General features: G+C 32.8%; 1 protein-coding gene across 4 annotated transcripts in view; it reads right to left on the reverse strand.

Moving 5' to 3' along the window:
* Alh (coiled coil domain containing protein Alhambra) overlaps positions 1–13,662 on the reverse strand; it is a 132,190-nt gene that overhangs the window by 79,649 nt on the left and 38,879 nt on the right. For 3 of the 4 annotated variants that reach the window (XM_085940919.1, XM_085940915.1, XM_085940930.1), the window contains exons 4-9: positions 11,071–11,235; positions 10,873–10,948; positions 8,728–8,849; positions 7,445–7,591; positions 3,731–3,875; positions 903–1,004 (exon numbers count right to left, since the gene is read on the reverse strand). In XM_085940919.1, the coding sequence (XP_085797045.1) occupies positions 903–1,004; positions 3,731–3,875; positions 7,445–7,591; positions 8,728–8,849; positions 10,873–10,948; positions 11,071–11,235 (757 nt within the window). The remainder of the gene's footprint in view (positions 1–902; positions 1,005–3,730; positions 3,876–7,444; positions 7,592–8,727; positions 8,850–10,872; positions 10,949–11,070; positions 11,236–13,662) is intronic. The other variant, XM_085940922.1, reaches the window with a different exon arrangement.

Genomic DNA, 13,662 nt, shown 5'->3' on the forward strand with positions numbered 1-13,662 from the left:
TGTTGAAGGATCAAAAGATATAATTGGGGAACTGGAAAAAGCTATGGCTTCCCCAAAAATATTATTTTTTCAGTTCCATTACTTTCGTTTTGCACTCATAGCATCAGCTACATAAACGTATTAGAATATTTCTTTGGAATAATGCATCTGCATTTGTTGAGATATCTTGATTATATAAAATTATATTTTGATAAAGTAGAATCTTATTACTTTAGTTAACATTGAAATCTTTTGATCAAAATTGAGTAATATATTGACACATGTAAACAATATATAAATGCAAATGGACAGACATCAATATTTGAGAACATGCTTCACTCAAGGCAAAATATAAAAACAATATTATATATTTTTTTTAATTCTTTCGAATAATTGTTAAAAAAAGCACAACAGAATAGCCAGTGATGATATAATATGAATAATTGTTATAATATAAAGCCCAAAGCAGTAACTGTCATATAAAGATAATAAATAATAATACAGTGGGTTGGTATCATGCAAGTAAAGAAAGATGAAATGAGTAATATAGTATTCTTTTGTATACCATGTAAAAACATAACAATAGTTATTATGTTTACGATATTATGGTACCTCCCACTGAATGAATATTACATTTTAATAATATTCAATATCAACGATTGCAAGTAACATTATTTTGTAGAAGTACATAGTATAATAATATGTTATTAAAATTATAATATTATGTTATTATGTAAATATAAATTTGAAAAGGTTGTGAAATGACAAACTAATGGATTATTATACAGGTAAAATATGACAGTGATTTTTTGAGTTGATAAGTGAAAAAGAGGTTCAGAAGATCTTGAAGCCATATTATATAAATGTGGCATAAAGAAAATAACATAGTACTAATTAAGATAATTTAAATGTCTAATTCTTACCTTGCACTTTCGGTATGGGGTTAGTGGACTTTGCCGGCGTAACTTGTTTGGAGCCTGATGATACACCGCTCGTGGATGGTAAAGACTCCGAAGATGTAGTCGCTACATTAAAAATGTTTAGAATGATTAGATATATTGACTATAAAAAATGTAGTGTAGATAGATCCAGATAGAAAATATTAGGTGGAACCTGAAATTTATTGATGATTTCTGCCTTCAATTCGAATTCGTAAAAAAAACTTCAATTTTTCAATTTGTATAAATAAGGAGTGCGGCAGCTTGGAGAACTAAAATATTCACTATGCTTTCGTGATACAGACATAATGACACATGTTTCGCCGCCACCCTTATTCTTAAATATGTCGGAGTCTACTTATATTCTATAATTAAAAATGTCATTTTCTAACTACCTACTTATCAGTTTCTAATGAGACATATTATATCTTAAGGTCTTCTTTTGTATAGATATGTGTGGCTGTACTCTATGAGGTAGATGTGAGTGGCGAAGGTGGAGGTAGGCTGTGGAAATCTGACATAAACAGTGCGCACCACAGAATTCTTTCGACCATGTCCGATCCTAATAGGATCATATGGGCCTCCACAGAGTGGAGGTTTGTATTAACAGATTTTATTGTTACGAGAGATGGATTTCAGCCACTTGCTCAACCTATTAGGTCCATACTCTGACTCATACACAAATTGAAAAATAATGTGTACTTGCCAGACCCAGGATTCGAACCTGGGACCCTCGACACTATAGACCGGCGCTCAGGCCACGCGGCCATCAGAACAGATTAATAAATAGAATTCAGACCGGCTACACATTTTGAAGCAGGGTTTTGAATGTGGGAGTGTTTTAGGAAAATGAAACACATTATAGACGTGCAATAGTGTGTTGCAATCTTCAAATATATCAATATTGAATGAGTGTCAGTGCATAAACTGAGAGCAGTTGTCATAACAAAGGAAACGCTTAGAAAGACGTATTCTTGACAAGTGTTTCAAGTTTATTCCATGTTCTTCCAGATCATTACTCCACACCCATTAGGTATTTCAGTTCTCATTAATTCTGTGTTCCCTGGTGCACAGTAAACTTTTTCAGTCATACCTATTTGTTTACATTGAACAAAGAATACAAATTGTAGATGGTGTTAGTTATTAGTTTATAAAATTTAACAAAGGAGAAAGTATTTGAAGAGTGGTGCTATGGCAGTGATTTTAATTTGAAAGAATTATATTGGACATTTCGTAGGTATATATATTTCAAATTACGAAATTCGAATTAAAGGTATATTTTTATACGAAAATAATGTTCAAGGGACTTTTTTTTTCAATAAAATTTCGAATTACGGCGAATTTTGAATTATCCGTGTTTTTATTAACGAGATTCTACTGTATTACATAACGTGTAAGGTAAATACTTATCGTGTTAATACACCTATATATTATGCATAAATCGATTCCAGCAAAATCATATGAATTGAGTTAATAAAATTAGATATACAGTCGAACTTGGTTATTACAAGGAAGATGGGACCGATTGAATTTGCTCGTTATAAGCATTACTCGTTATATCGTTATATAACAATTTTCGCGCCACATTATATTTAAACATAGAACATAAAAAATCTGAAAACCATCGTAAAAATCCCCGAAACAAGCATGGCATTCATAAACTACGAAAGAAGTTGTAAATTATAATGAACACTGGTAGGTACCTACCTACTGACTTCACAAAGCATAAAATTTCAACCATATGCGTGGATACTTTTTCAATATTGTCAGCGAAAACACCAATTAGGTACTTGGGACACTTAACTAGTGTCAAAAACGTAATCCGATCCCAGCGGCATTGGTCTACGGTCGGATTTTATTGCTTAGAGTCGAAAATGTTTTTTAAACGATTGACACATTTAACAGTTTTAAGAAAAATTTTGTAAATATTTTTGCTCAGTATATCCGATAAGTAGCTCGTTATAAAGTGAATAAATGTATGGAGAAAATCATAAACAAAAATGTCAACAAATTTTTTCTCATTACATCCGAGATCTTGCTATGTCCGTGATCGTAATAACCGAGTTCGACTGTATATGCATATATTAATTAGATTTTCATTAATATGCGTCTGATGTATATTTACTAACAAAACTCTTGTTTAATTCTTAAGTGTCATCGCTTTTATGAAATTTACAGAGTTACAGTATCATCTTCGAAAGCAAAGTTTAGTAATAATAAAGCAGTCATGATTGAATAAAATAAAGCACCAAAGATTATAGAATCAATTGTAAAATAGATAATACCATTAGACAATTATCAAAATAATTCAATCAATCATAATCAAACACGGAAGAAAACAAGTATGACAATTAACAACAAACGAGGGCTGTCAGTTGCAATCTGTCAAATTTGGCAATCGGTTTGTTCAACTTTTGGTAGTGAGGCATTCGGTGTACAGCCACGACCAGATGCTTATGTAAAAAATCTCCATGAACCCAAATCATACGTTCCGTATTGGATGAACGGGCTCAGTTATGGTTATACTTTCAATTTTTAAATTTATTTCGTTTAAACTTGATTTTGAAACAGTCATCAATCCAACTTTGGATAGTCTTGGGATTAGACTGACAGAAGAATTAGCTCTCTTGGCTTTCTTAGCCTAGATTCATAGTCATAGTTTTTATCACTTCCAACCTAGGTAAGGCAAGTAAAGAAATAATATCAAATCCAATGATAACCTTCAAATAACATTTTGATAAAACATTTTATGACAGGGTACACGAATAAAGATAATATATTTGTCAGACAATTTCATTCATGATGGTACTTACTATACATTTGTAGAGAAACAGACGAAGTTACTGTCTTCGACGCAGTTGGGTTTGTATTTTTGCTGGTGGAAGCGACAGCCTGTTGGCCACCAGTCTTCCTCCCACTTCCACTGGATGTTCCGCTTCCGCTTGCACCTCCGATGTTCTGAAAAAACAAATCCGTCCAACGATAAATTTGTAGAAGATGAATTCAGAAACATTTAGTACTCTTAAAAACAGTATGTAATACAACTATAATACTGACACATTATCTGTATTTAAAAATTAGTACATTAAAGAAAGCATGTTATTTATGTACTAGGGCGGTTTAATAAGTAAGGTAAATGACTTATTTATGGCAGCACTTTTCTTTACCCACCATTTTGTTTCAATATTCAAACGAGAAAATGTTAAATTTACGTTGGATAGTAGGTGCTTGGCATTGCGTTAAAGACACTCAATTATGTCATAAATGAGTACCCCCAATTCATACGTGATATGTGAAACATTTTACAAAAAAATTTGGGTATGATGAAGATTTGCACGCGATGGTTGCAGCGTTTGTCTACGTTGTTGAAATGTATATATGAGGGTTTGGAGAATTTCCAAATTTCCATTGATCCAAAAATGCTGATGAGAAATCGGTCACCAATACACGTCTGGAAAGAGGAGGCGGTTATAACAGTGAACACAGAAAGGCAAACCGGTAAACAATGCTAAATAAGTGTCATCTGCTAGAATGTTTAAGGGCATTTCTTTTTGGAGTGGCAGAGAAAAATTTACGTAGACAATCTTACAAAAGTAACCATAACCAGAAACAACACCGCTTAAATCAAGAGAAATGCTGTTTCGTCATGGCAATCCTCCATTCACACAACAGTGGTTGTAATGCCCAAAATGTTACAGCATCTTGTTTCATCACCGGATTCGAACTTTAGCAACATGATTTTATTATCAAATTAAAAGAAATGGCTCAACGGAAAAAAAATTTCAGGCAACAAAGTGATTTATGCTATAAACAAATTGATGCTATTTTTGAAGAGTACAACAAATCATTGAATGAAAATGTATATAAAAGTCCAATTCAGAGAAGTGAACATTAGATGTTGGTAAGTATTTCTCAGAAGTTACAAATAATTAATTGTAGAATCTGGTGAACAATGTTTGGCACCATGTGCGAGGATGGCATGGACTCTACAAGTTTTTTCATGCGCCTGATGTCGTCATATTATATCGGCTCTCGTGGTGCAGTGCGCAAGGCGCTGGCCTTCCATCATGGAATTTTGGGTTCGATTCCCAGTGAGGTCAAAATATATTTACATAATCTAATATGTAAATTCCTCAAGCTCATTGGGAGTTTTACCACTACTATTGGGCTTCACGGCCTGTTGTGGTGTTTAATAAACAAAAAAAAACAAAAAAAAACAAAAAAACCTACGACTGCGATGGACCTGGCACGTGACATGTATGTTCGATTATGCAGCAACAAAACGCCCAAATTTAGTGAACCAGAAGGAAAACGAAATGCAGAAAGACCGTGGCTAGATCGTATACAGAAAGGCTGGAAGTAATTGACAGGAGAACGACAGCAAAAGACCAAGCAGAGTGGAAGAGCCACCCCGAAGTGCAGTGCCAAAAAAGAAGGGATGTCAAGCTAAAAAGAGCTCACATTGAAAAATAAATATAATTTCAACAGACTAATTGTTTTCTTTTTAATTTACCTTACTTATCAAACTACCCTCATAATTTATGTTGTTTCGAATAAATAATTCTAATTATGAAAACAAATTTAATTTGAATTAATTTACCCTTTTAAACAACACAGTGCATTTTCATTGTAAATCTAGTTTTTGGTAAAGTAGTTAAAATATTATTCATCATAGATATACTTTACAGTAAGCCTTCACCAACTGTCAGTATGACGTTTCTAAATAAAAAAAACTTTTGACTCAAAACCATGCGTGACTAAAGTGTCCCAAAAGATGTTATGGATAAATTAATGAAATATAATATAAAACATACATATTGGTCATGGAATAAGCTGTGTAGTATCGATGGCTGATTCTTTTTGATCTCAGGGTTATTGAGGACTAATTATTTAATTGTGTGGTTCATGATCGGATTAATAATGAAAATGATGGGCAGGTTTAATGCCACAACCATTGCGTTAAGGTTACGAAAAGGTGACAAAAACATCCACCATGCAACACATAGAGTTACATACTAACTGTTATAATAAATAAGGGCAATGAATAAGTGTACATATACTATTAATATTTACAATAATGATTCAAAGAGGATATTTTCACGCCAGTTTTATGGGCGTTATAAATAGTTTCAAAAATATAATATTTCTTGATGTACAGAAAATAATTTCTGTACACCATACAACCCCATGGCGGAGTAGTGCCAGGATGCATGTCGCTGAAGTCGTTGGGTGCATGTTAGAATCCCACGTCTGGCAAAAAAATTCATGTTATTATTTCAATTTGATTTCGGATCCAGAGCTAGGACCAAATGGGTTGGACGAATGGCTAACAACCATTTCTTGTAAAAAAGCTCGGTTAAAGTAACCTCCACTCTATGGAAGCCCATATAATGCTCTACTAATGAGCGAAAACAGTAAATTACTTTTTTTACTACATAAAAGGTATCACATTATGTGCTCAGTTCGAATGAAATTCAATTGATTTAGCCATTATGCGCGCAGTTTTAAATCTCATTATTATTTCAAACGCTAGTCTACATAAATAACTAAAAATACTGATTGAAATTATAACTTAAAGCCCTCTAAATCATATTCAGCATGAATTCATATTGTTAATTCCCATGTTGGTATTAATTTAGTTTCCACACAAAACCGCTAAACAGAAAGACTATACTAAAAAATCAATGGTGTCCACTAATTTTTACATGGAATCTAATTTCATAAATTAAATATAACCGCAATCCAGTGTTAAAATAATGTGAAGAAATTTAGTATAAAAATAATGTCATTTCGTTATGAATTCTTTTGCTACAATGATAGTGGATTAATTCACACTAGAGCCGGAAGCGAAACTGATTTCGATTGCCCACAGTATATTGTTACAAGGATTAGTACAGTACATCAATAACACTGTATTTTAACACATTCAAGTAAGCGCATGGTTAGCAATTTATTTCCATAAAAAATATTTCCTATGAAATAAATTCTGGTGGTGTATAAACTTTAAAGAAAAATTATGCATTCAGTAGGGGATTTAGTTTATTAAATCCCATTTTAAGTATTTTTAAATTATCGTTTAAGAAATTTATACGAATTGACAAATAGCCTATTTTCACTTTTACTATCATTTATAATTATAAATTTGTATATCTAATATGAGACAGAGTTAAAATAATGCCGCGGATTGACATCAAATTAAAAGGTTTCTATGTTCCAAAAGAACTATATAATTTTCCTAATAAGATTTAAGATTAAGAAAACAGATATATATGCAGTTATAACAATCGATATATTATAATGACTGAGAATTATTCTGCGATCGACCTGATGGACACCACTGCTATAAATAATTTGGACTTGACTTATAACGATAAATAGAGAGTCAAAAATAATAGTACATCAAGTCGACATTATAAAATAAGTGATTATATAAAATTGATCGGAAACTTAATTTTGTATAGATTATTAAACAATACTTGAGGACTTGATTGACTATTATTCTTAAACCCATCTAATAAGCCACATACTGATTTCGAGGTAACTCCTTTTGATTGTAAATTCGGTGAACCGGAAGTTACTTCCTCAGCTTCCTTTTCAGGACACGAGTCACTCGACTGACTGTCCTGGGAAATTGGTTTGTATGGGGGGATGGTCTTAACATTGCCTCCCTTCTTCTGTAACATTAATTCCAATTTAATTGAACTTCTGTCACTATACCTTCCAACCCAATGTAAACTGCTATGTGATTTTGTCATTATTGGGACAAGAAAAATATCTAATACTAAAATGCCAATAATTTTACTGTAGGGTTTATAACATAAACTAAACTGATACCATTTTCATCAAATTAGCATAGTACATTTACGCCCACTATAGCACAGAGCAGATGTTAGCGTGTTGCGGTAGTGATACGGAGGGTCCGGGTTTGAATCCCGCCGGCTGGGTGAAATTCACATGTTGTTTTTTCAATCAATATGTGTATCTGGATCCAGGGCATGGGTGTTTGTAATGTTCTCCTTTTCGTCCTCTCTATTCTCACCATCTAAATTCCCACTCTCAACACCTAAATAGGAGTTGTTCAGCGAATGGCTAACAATCTTTGTAAAATATAACATTAGGATACCTCACATTGTGAGGATCCCATCTGGAGCAGAAATGGCCATTCATTCTTATTAAAAAATATATAAAACATATGCTTATATAGAAAAAGCATGAGCAGAAAAAAATTATATTCAGGAAAATATAATTTATAATATAATGCCGCAAGAATATAAAAAAATAAAACATTTCAATGTCTTGATTAATAGTTTTTTTATAATTTTGTGTTTAGTAAAAAAACAAAGTGGTTCTATTTACAATATTCAAAATAGTATATTTTAATAATACACGTAATTTCATTGTGATAAATTAATTAAATGGTTGTAAGATCAAAGTTTAATTCAAAACTAAAAACAGAGAAAAGAAGTAATCAATTATTAATAATGCCATTAATACATACATTGTTGTGTCAATGTGTGGGATAATGAAATTTAAAAATATATGACCCAAGTAAAAAATAACAGTTACATCTTTGAAAAATTTCATATTAACATACCCGATGTCACTCATTTGTAAAATGGAATTCTATCAAGTAAAAGGTGACTCAATTAATAGTACCTGATGTCTTTGATAATTACAGTTTTTTAAGAAATAATTATAATTAAAATAAAAAATATTTCTTTTCTATCCATGATATAGTAATATCCAATACAATTAATTTACCAATATTAAATAATAAAACTAAATATATACACAAGACTACAATACTCACCAGCTTACTATAATGGTGTCTGCAATATCCACAGTATTTGACATTATCCAAATAGTTCCCCGCTTCTTCACACAACAGTCCAAAGCTTTGAGCACAGGTCACGTGGAACTGCTGCTTGCAACCTAAAATCCATACAATATAATAAATAAATTGATACTAGGAAACAAAAGAAATCTGTCTAAATTGGCTAGTATAACATAATGTGATTTGAACTAATTACTTCAATATACAGGTAACCCTTGTTCATCGTGATCTCAGCCAGTGTGTGTATTTATTGTATTGCAATCGATTTATAATAATATTTTTTATCCCGCCCGTGCCTTTCTTCCATTGTACAATTTGCGTGAGTGGAATGTATTATTAGAGGATTATTGAATTGTTACTACCTGGGTTATTCTAGACAATTGCATAGAGTAACCAAGGTAATAACAACTCAAAAATCCCGGCATGACACATTCGACTGATAGTGAGTACAATGGAATAAAGGCGCAAGAATTGTCATAATGAGTGGAATCACGCGCGTACGATCTTTCACTAGTGAAGTTACGAGCGTGAGTGAAACAAAATATTTTTTTTCAGTTCATTACTACATTACAGCTAAGTTACACTATCTTTATTTTATGCATGACATTTATTATTTAGTATATTAATGAAGTGATTTCATATTGTTAATTTTTTTATGCCCCTCCCCAAAAAATATATATCCTGCAATCAACAGGGGGAGGGTTACCTGTACCATTCATTGCAATATTGTAGTCTGTATGGTATTCACACAGAACAGACAAATAAGATGGAAATGCATAAGCCAGTGGTCATAGACCAAGATTTTCACTGCAGTTTTGGTTTATTAGTTAATGAGAGGCGATCCATTAAACACAAAGCACCCTAAATGTCCTCAAATATCACCAATATTAAATACACATTGAGTTTACACTTTAATGGATGTTATGGTACAGATGTAAATTTTGAAATAACAATATTCTTTACCACGTATTTAAGTATATCCCATATTTCTTCACACTCAAGAATCATACCTTTTTACAATAACACCCAGTAGATAAGGGCAACTATTTTTGTGTTCGCTACCGAGGCTAACGGTTGTGTATTACAGCATACTCCATATATAATGGTTAACTTCGCAACAGTATTGTAATAGTTTCAAATTCAATAACAGCAACGAAATTGGTGATTCAATAAACTCAAAATAATGGGACCGAATATTAAATCTCCCATGGTTTAGGCAGTATATATTAACAATAAACAAAGTGACAATATGACGCTTTTACTCCAAGTTGGCTGATCTGAGTTTGTATGTGCCTCATGAAACTATGGCATTGATTAGCATAATACTTAACGAATTCAATTCAATTTTACATAAGTACTCTATTTACATCCAGATTGATATCCAGAGACAATGTTTTTGTCCAAAATGTTAAGCCTCCCTCACATCGGGCCGAGCATCATGAATGACGGTACCCTTTCATGCGTGTAAAAACACTGATAATACATCGAATTATGGTCATAGACCACACAACGCATATGTCACAATCTAAAGGGGTATGAAAATAATTGGTACTAGAGATTTTTAAAATGTTGTTTTTTTCCGATTCCCACCATAACTGAGATTTGTGTTCAGTACAGTTTGGCAAATCATCATGGAAAAATACACAGTTGCATAGCGTATACAAATTAAAATTTATTACAACAATAATGAATTTATTCGAGCTACGTTTCGGGCATGATATGAAATTTATCATCAAAATAATCGACCTACAGAGCTTTACTATTCGTAATTTAATTGGAAAATTCGAATCAAATTATAATGTTTGCGATGTTAAGAATCCATCCTGACAAAAATGTAAACATACTGCTGAACATATCGATGTTGTGAATCAAAGTGTGGATGAAAATCCAAAACAATTATCTTACTAGTCAGTGCACTGATACAGTACTAATTTGTGTAAATCTAGGTTGTTCGGATTCTTATAGAACAATTTTCATTCATCAATGACATTAATAATTAATTAATTAACAATTATTGTTCTGCTCTCTATTAAGCTTATGGCCTTTTTTTTACATTTCATTTCGTGATTTTTTACGTTTTATGTAGTTCTAATAAAAACAAGACCTATTAAATATCATTACCTGATTTGTTGCATTGCATGCAAGCTCCAACAGACGCACGGTTAACCTTCCCCATCTCTTGGCAGATACAGCATACCTGAAATGAATACACAATTGATATAGGCTACTTACTAATCATTATAATACAGTAATAATGAATGACATAAAGATTATAAATCCAACAGGCCAAAGAGGGATAACTTTAATCAGTGCACGTACCTTGTTAAATCGTTCAGGTGGGATAAGTTGCAATATTATAGGCTCCATAGATGTAACATTTCCGAATCTAATTTCGGGAATGTACAGTGCACAGACTACATGCGCCCAGCCTCCTGTATCTGCCCGTTTGAGTGCGCCAGATCTCGATGGACATAGCTCGCACCTCTGCACCATGAAACAGAATGCTCATGAGAAAATAGTAGACATAGACTGGCAACATTACAAGTGACAAAATATTCATGTTGTCATTCCTGGAATATGTTTGCTAGTCAATGTTTCACAACGACAACCCATAAAAATCAAAATATTACACCAGTAACAATCAAGCTGAAAAATACCTCGGCCCTCATTCGCAGGAGGCCAACCCGACACTGATCACTACAGTGATGGAAGGCAGAGGGTGCTAACAATCCTTGTAGAACTTCAGAAGAACTTGTAAAAATTCACAGAGATGTCTTCGACTTCAGTGAAGTGTGGCACAAGGTCATTGTAAATTTACAAAACACACACGTATTATGCTATAAAGGAACAGCAGGCGGACGCACAAGTGGTGTCAGGCTTATTATTCATAAAGCATACTAAGACCGTATATTTAAATTCAACTGCTCATCTGATAGGGTAGGTGTCTCGTCATATTATGCCAACGAATCCGCAGTGCGCACGCAGTTCCCGTCAAGCACCAAGTTAAGGTGAAGAGTAGAAGTCATGACCAATTCCGGGCCTGGCACAATGACGTTTCGCTTATTTCATCATCTCAGGTGGATGACTCACAAAAGAAAATGCATCTTTCATATTATGTATATGAATGAAGAAGGTCTCGGCACTTGAATTTTCATTCAAAATAAGTGATCTGATTGTATTTATGTATTTTGGAGGTGTGATTTTTTATATTATCATCTATCTCTTTCCATATATTAAATAAGAAGTGATCTGATGTTATCTCCAGAAACAAGTGAGACGACTGAGAAAATAGAAATGATAAATACCTAGTTTATAATCATAACTAGATCATCGTTTTTTATTAGTTTTTGCCGATTCACAAAACTAAGTAAGTGTGCACAATTATTGAGAGTAGTGTTTTATTATTGAAGTTCGTTAAGTGAATGTTCTCATTACTTTGAGTAATAAAAGTTAACACACATAGTTTAGATATAGCTATCAATATAACAAGGATTACTGATCATTCCTAATGATTTAAGTTTTTTTTAATTATTCGAGGCTGTCGCAAAGTTGGTAACCTCCATGTTTAGCCATTTTGAGATAACGGCAAAAAACCATCAAACCATCAGACACAAAGTCGCAATGACACAGGGTCCAATTCAATGAATAATTAGATCTGTCGTGGCATCAAAATAATGATAGTATAATTATAATTAATTGTCTCTGACTTGGAATGCATTTGGGCATCTAAATAGTACTTCAAGAGTGACCTCCCAATGTGTCTTAAGCGTATTGTGTTCAACCAACATAATTATGCTACTAGCACTCACGTATGCATGTGAAACATAGATCATTCATTAATTGGAGAAAAATCCAAAAATTACGAGTAGCGCAACATAGCATGGAATGGTGCATGTAAGGCATAACACGGAAAGACCATAAAATAAACCAATGGAGGACATATGCCATCATAAGTGGTAACCCAAGGGCACTAAACGACGACAGGGACACCCGCTGAATACACAGTTTGGTGGATGTATGTGGCAGCTAGGCATTCCAATCCCGGGATCCCGAACTATTTTCGATACCTATGAATCCTGGGATTGGTAAATATAATCCTGAAACTTTCGGGACAACGTAACAACATCAGAAAAAACTAAAAAAACTAACACTTCATGCTTTGGCATTACTTAGGGCATATTATTCAGAATAATGTTTTAATTACTTAAATCTTTATTTTTTTTTATTGTATTTATTGTCAACACAATATGTTACTTATTTTTTATTTTAATTGAACTTGTATTTGTATTATTTGTTATCTTTTCATAAATAAATAAAACGGTTTTACTCTCACATTATTATTTATATTACAATATTATTTACTCCATTAAACCTATGTATGTATTTCCAAGATTGAACGCCACAATATTAACAATAAACGTCTTAAACAGTATAAATTTAATTATACTAGATTTATTTTTTACCGATTTTATCAATTTTTTTTGTACAAAAAATTTACGAAAAAAATGCCAATCCCGGGATCAAAAATTTGGCTCAGGATTGGATTCCCTAGTGGCAGCAAAGAACCAGGGACCGAGAAGAACGTAAGGAGCTACGGGAGGCTTTCATCCAGCAATAGACTGGGCACTCATAATGAGTTTTGTTTTGAGTGAAGCAACATTAAGCAATATATATAAACGGGCTATAAAAAACGGAAAAATAGAGGTTTATGCAAATATGTTGAAGAAAATCTTGAATAGAGATGGTGCCTAAGCATAATATGAAAACGATAACTAAAAAAGGCAACTAAACATAGTCCAAGGCTATCTTCATTTTTAGCATACAAAAGTGACACATCAGACTGAAATTGCCTAGGCAACTAAACACAGTCCAAGGCTATTTTCGTTTTTAGCATACAAAAGTGACATGTCA

This window comes from Rhyacophila brunnea, unplaced genomic scaffold (genome assembly GCF_057557595.1).
Source record: "Rhyacophila brunnea isolate RB1 unplaced genomic scaffold, BYU_Rbru_1.0 scaffold_1, whole genome shotgun sequence".
NCBI lineage: Eukaryota > Metazoa > Arthropoda > Insecta > Trichoptera > Rhyacophilidae > Rhyacophila > Rhyacophila brunnea.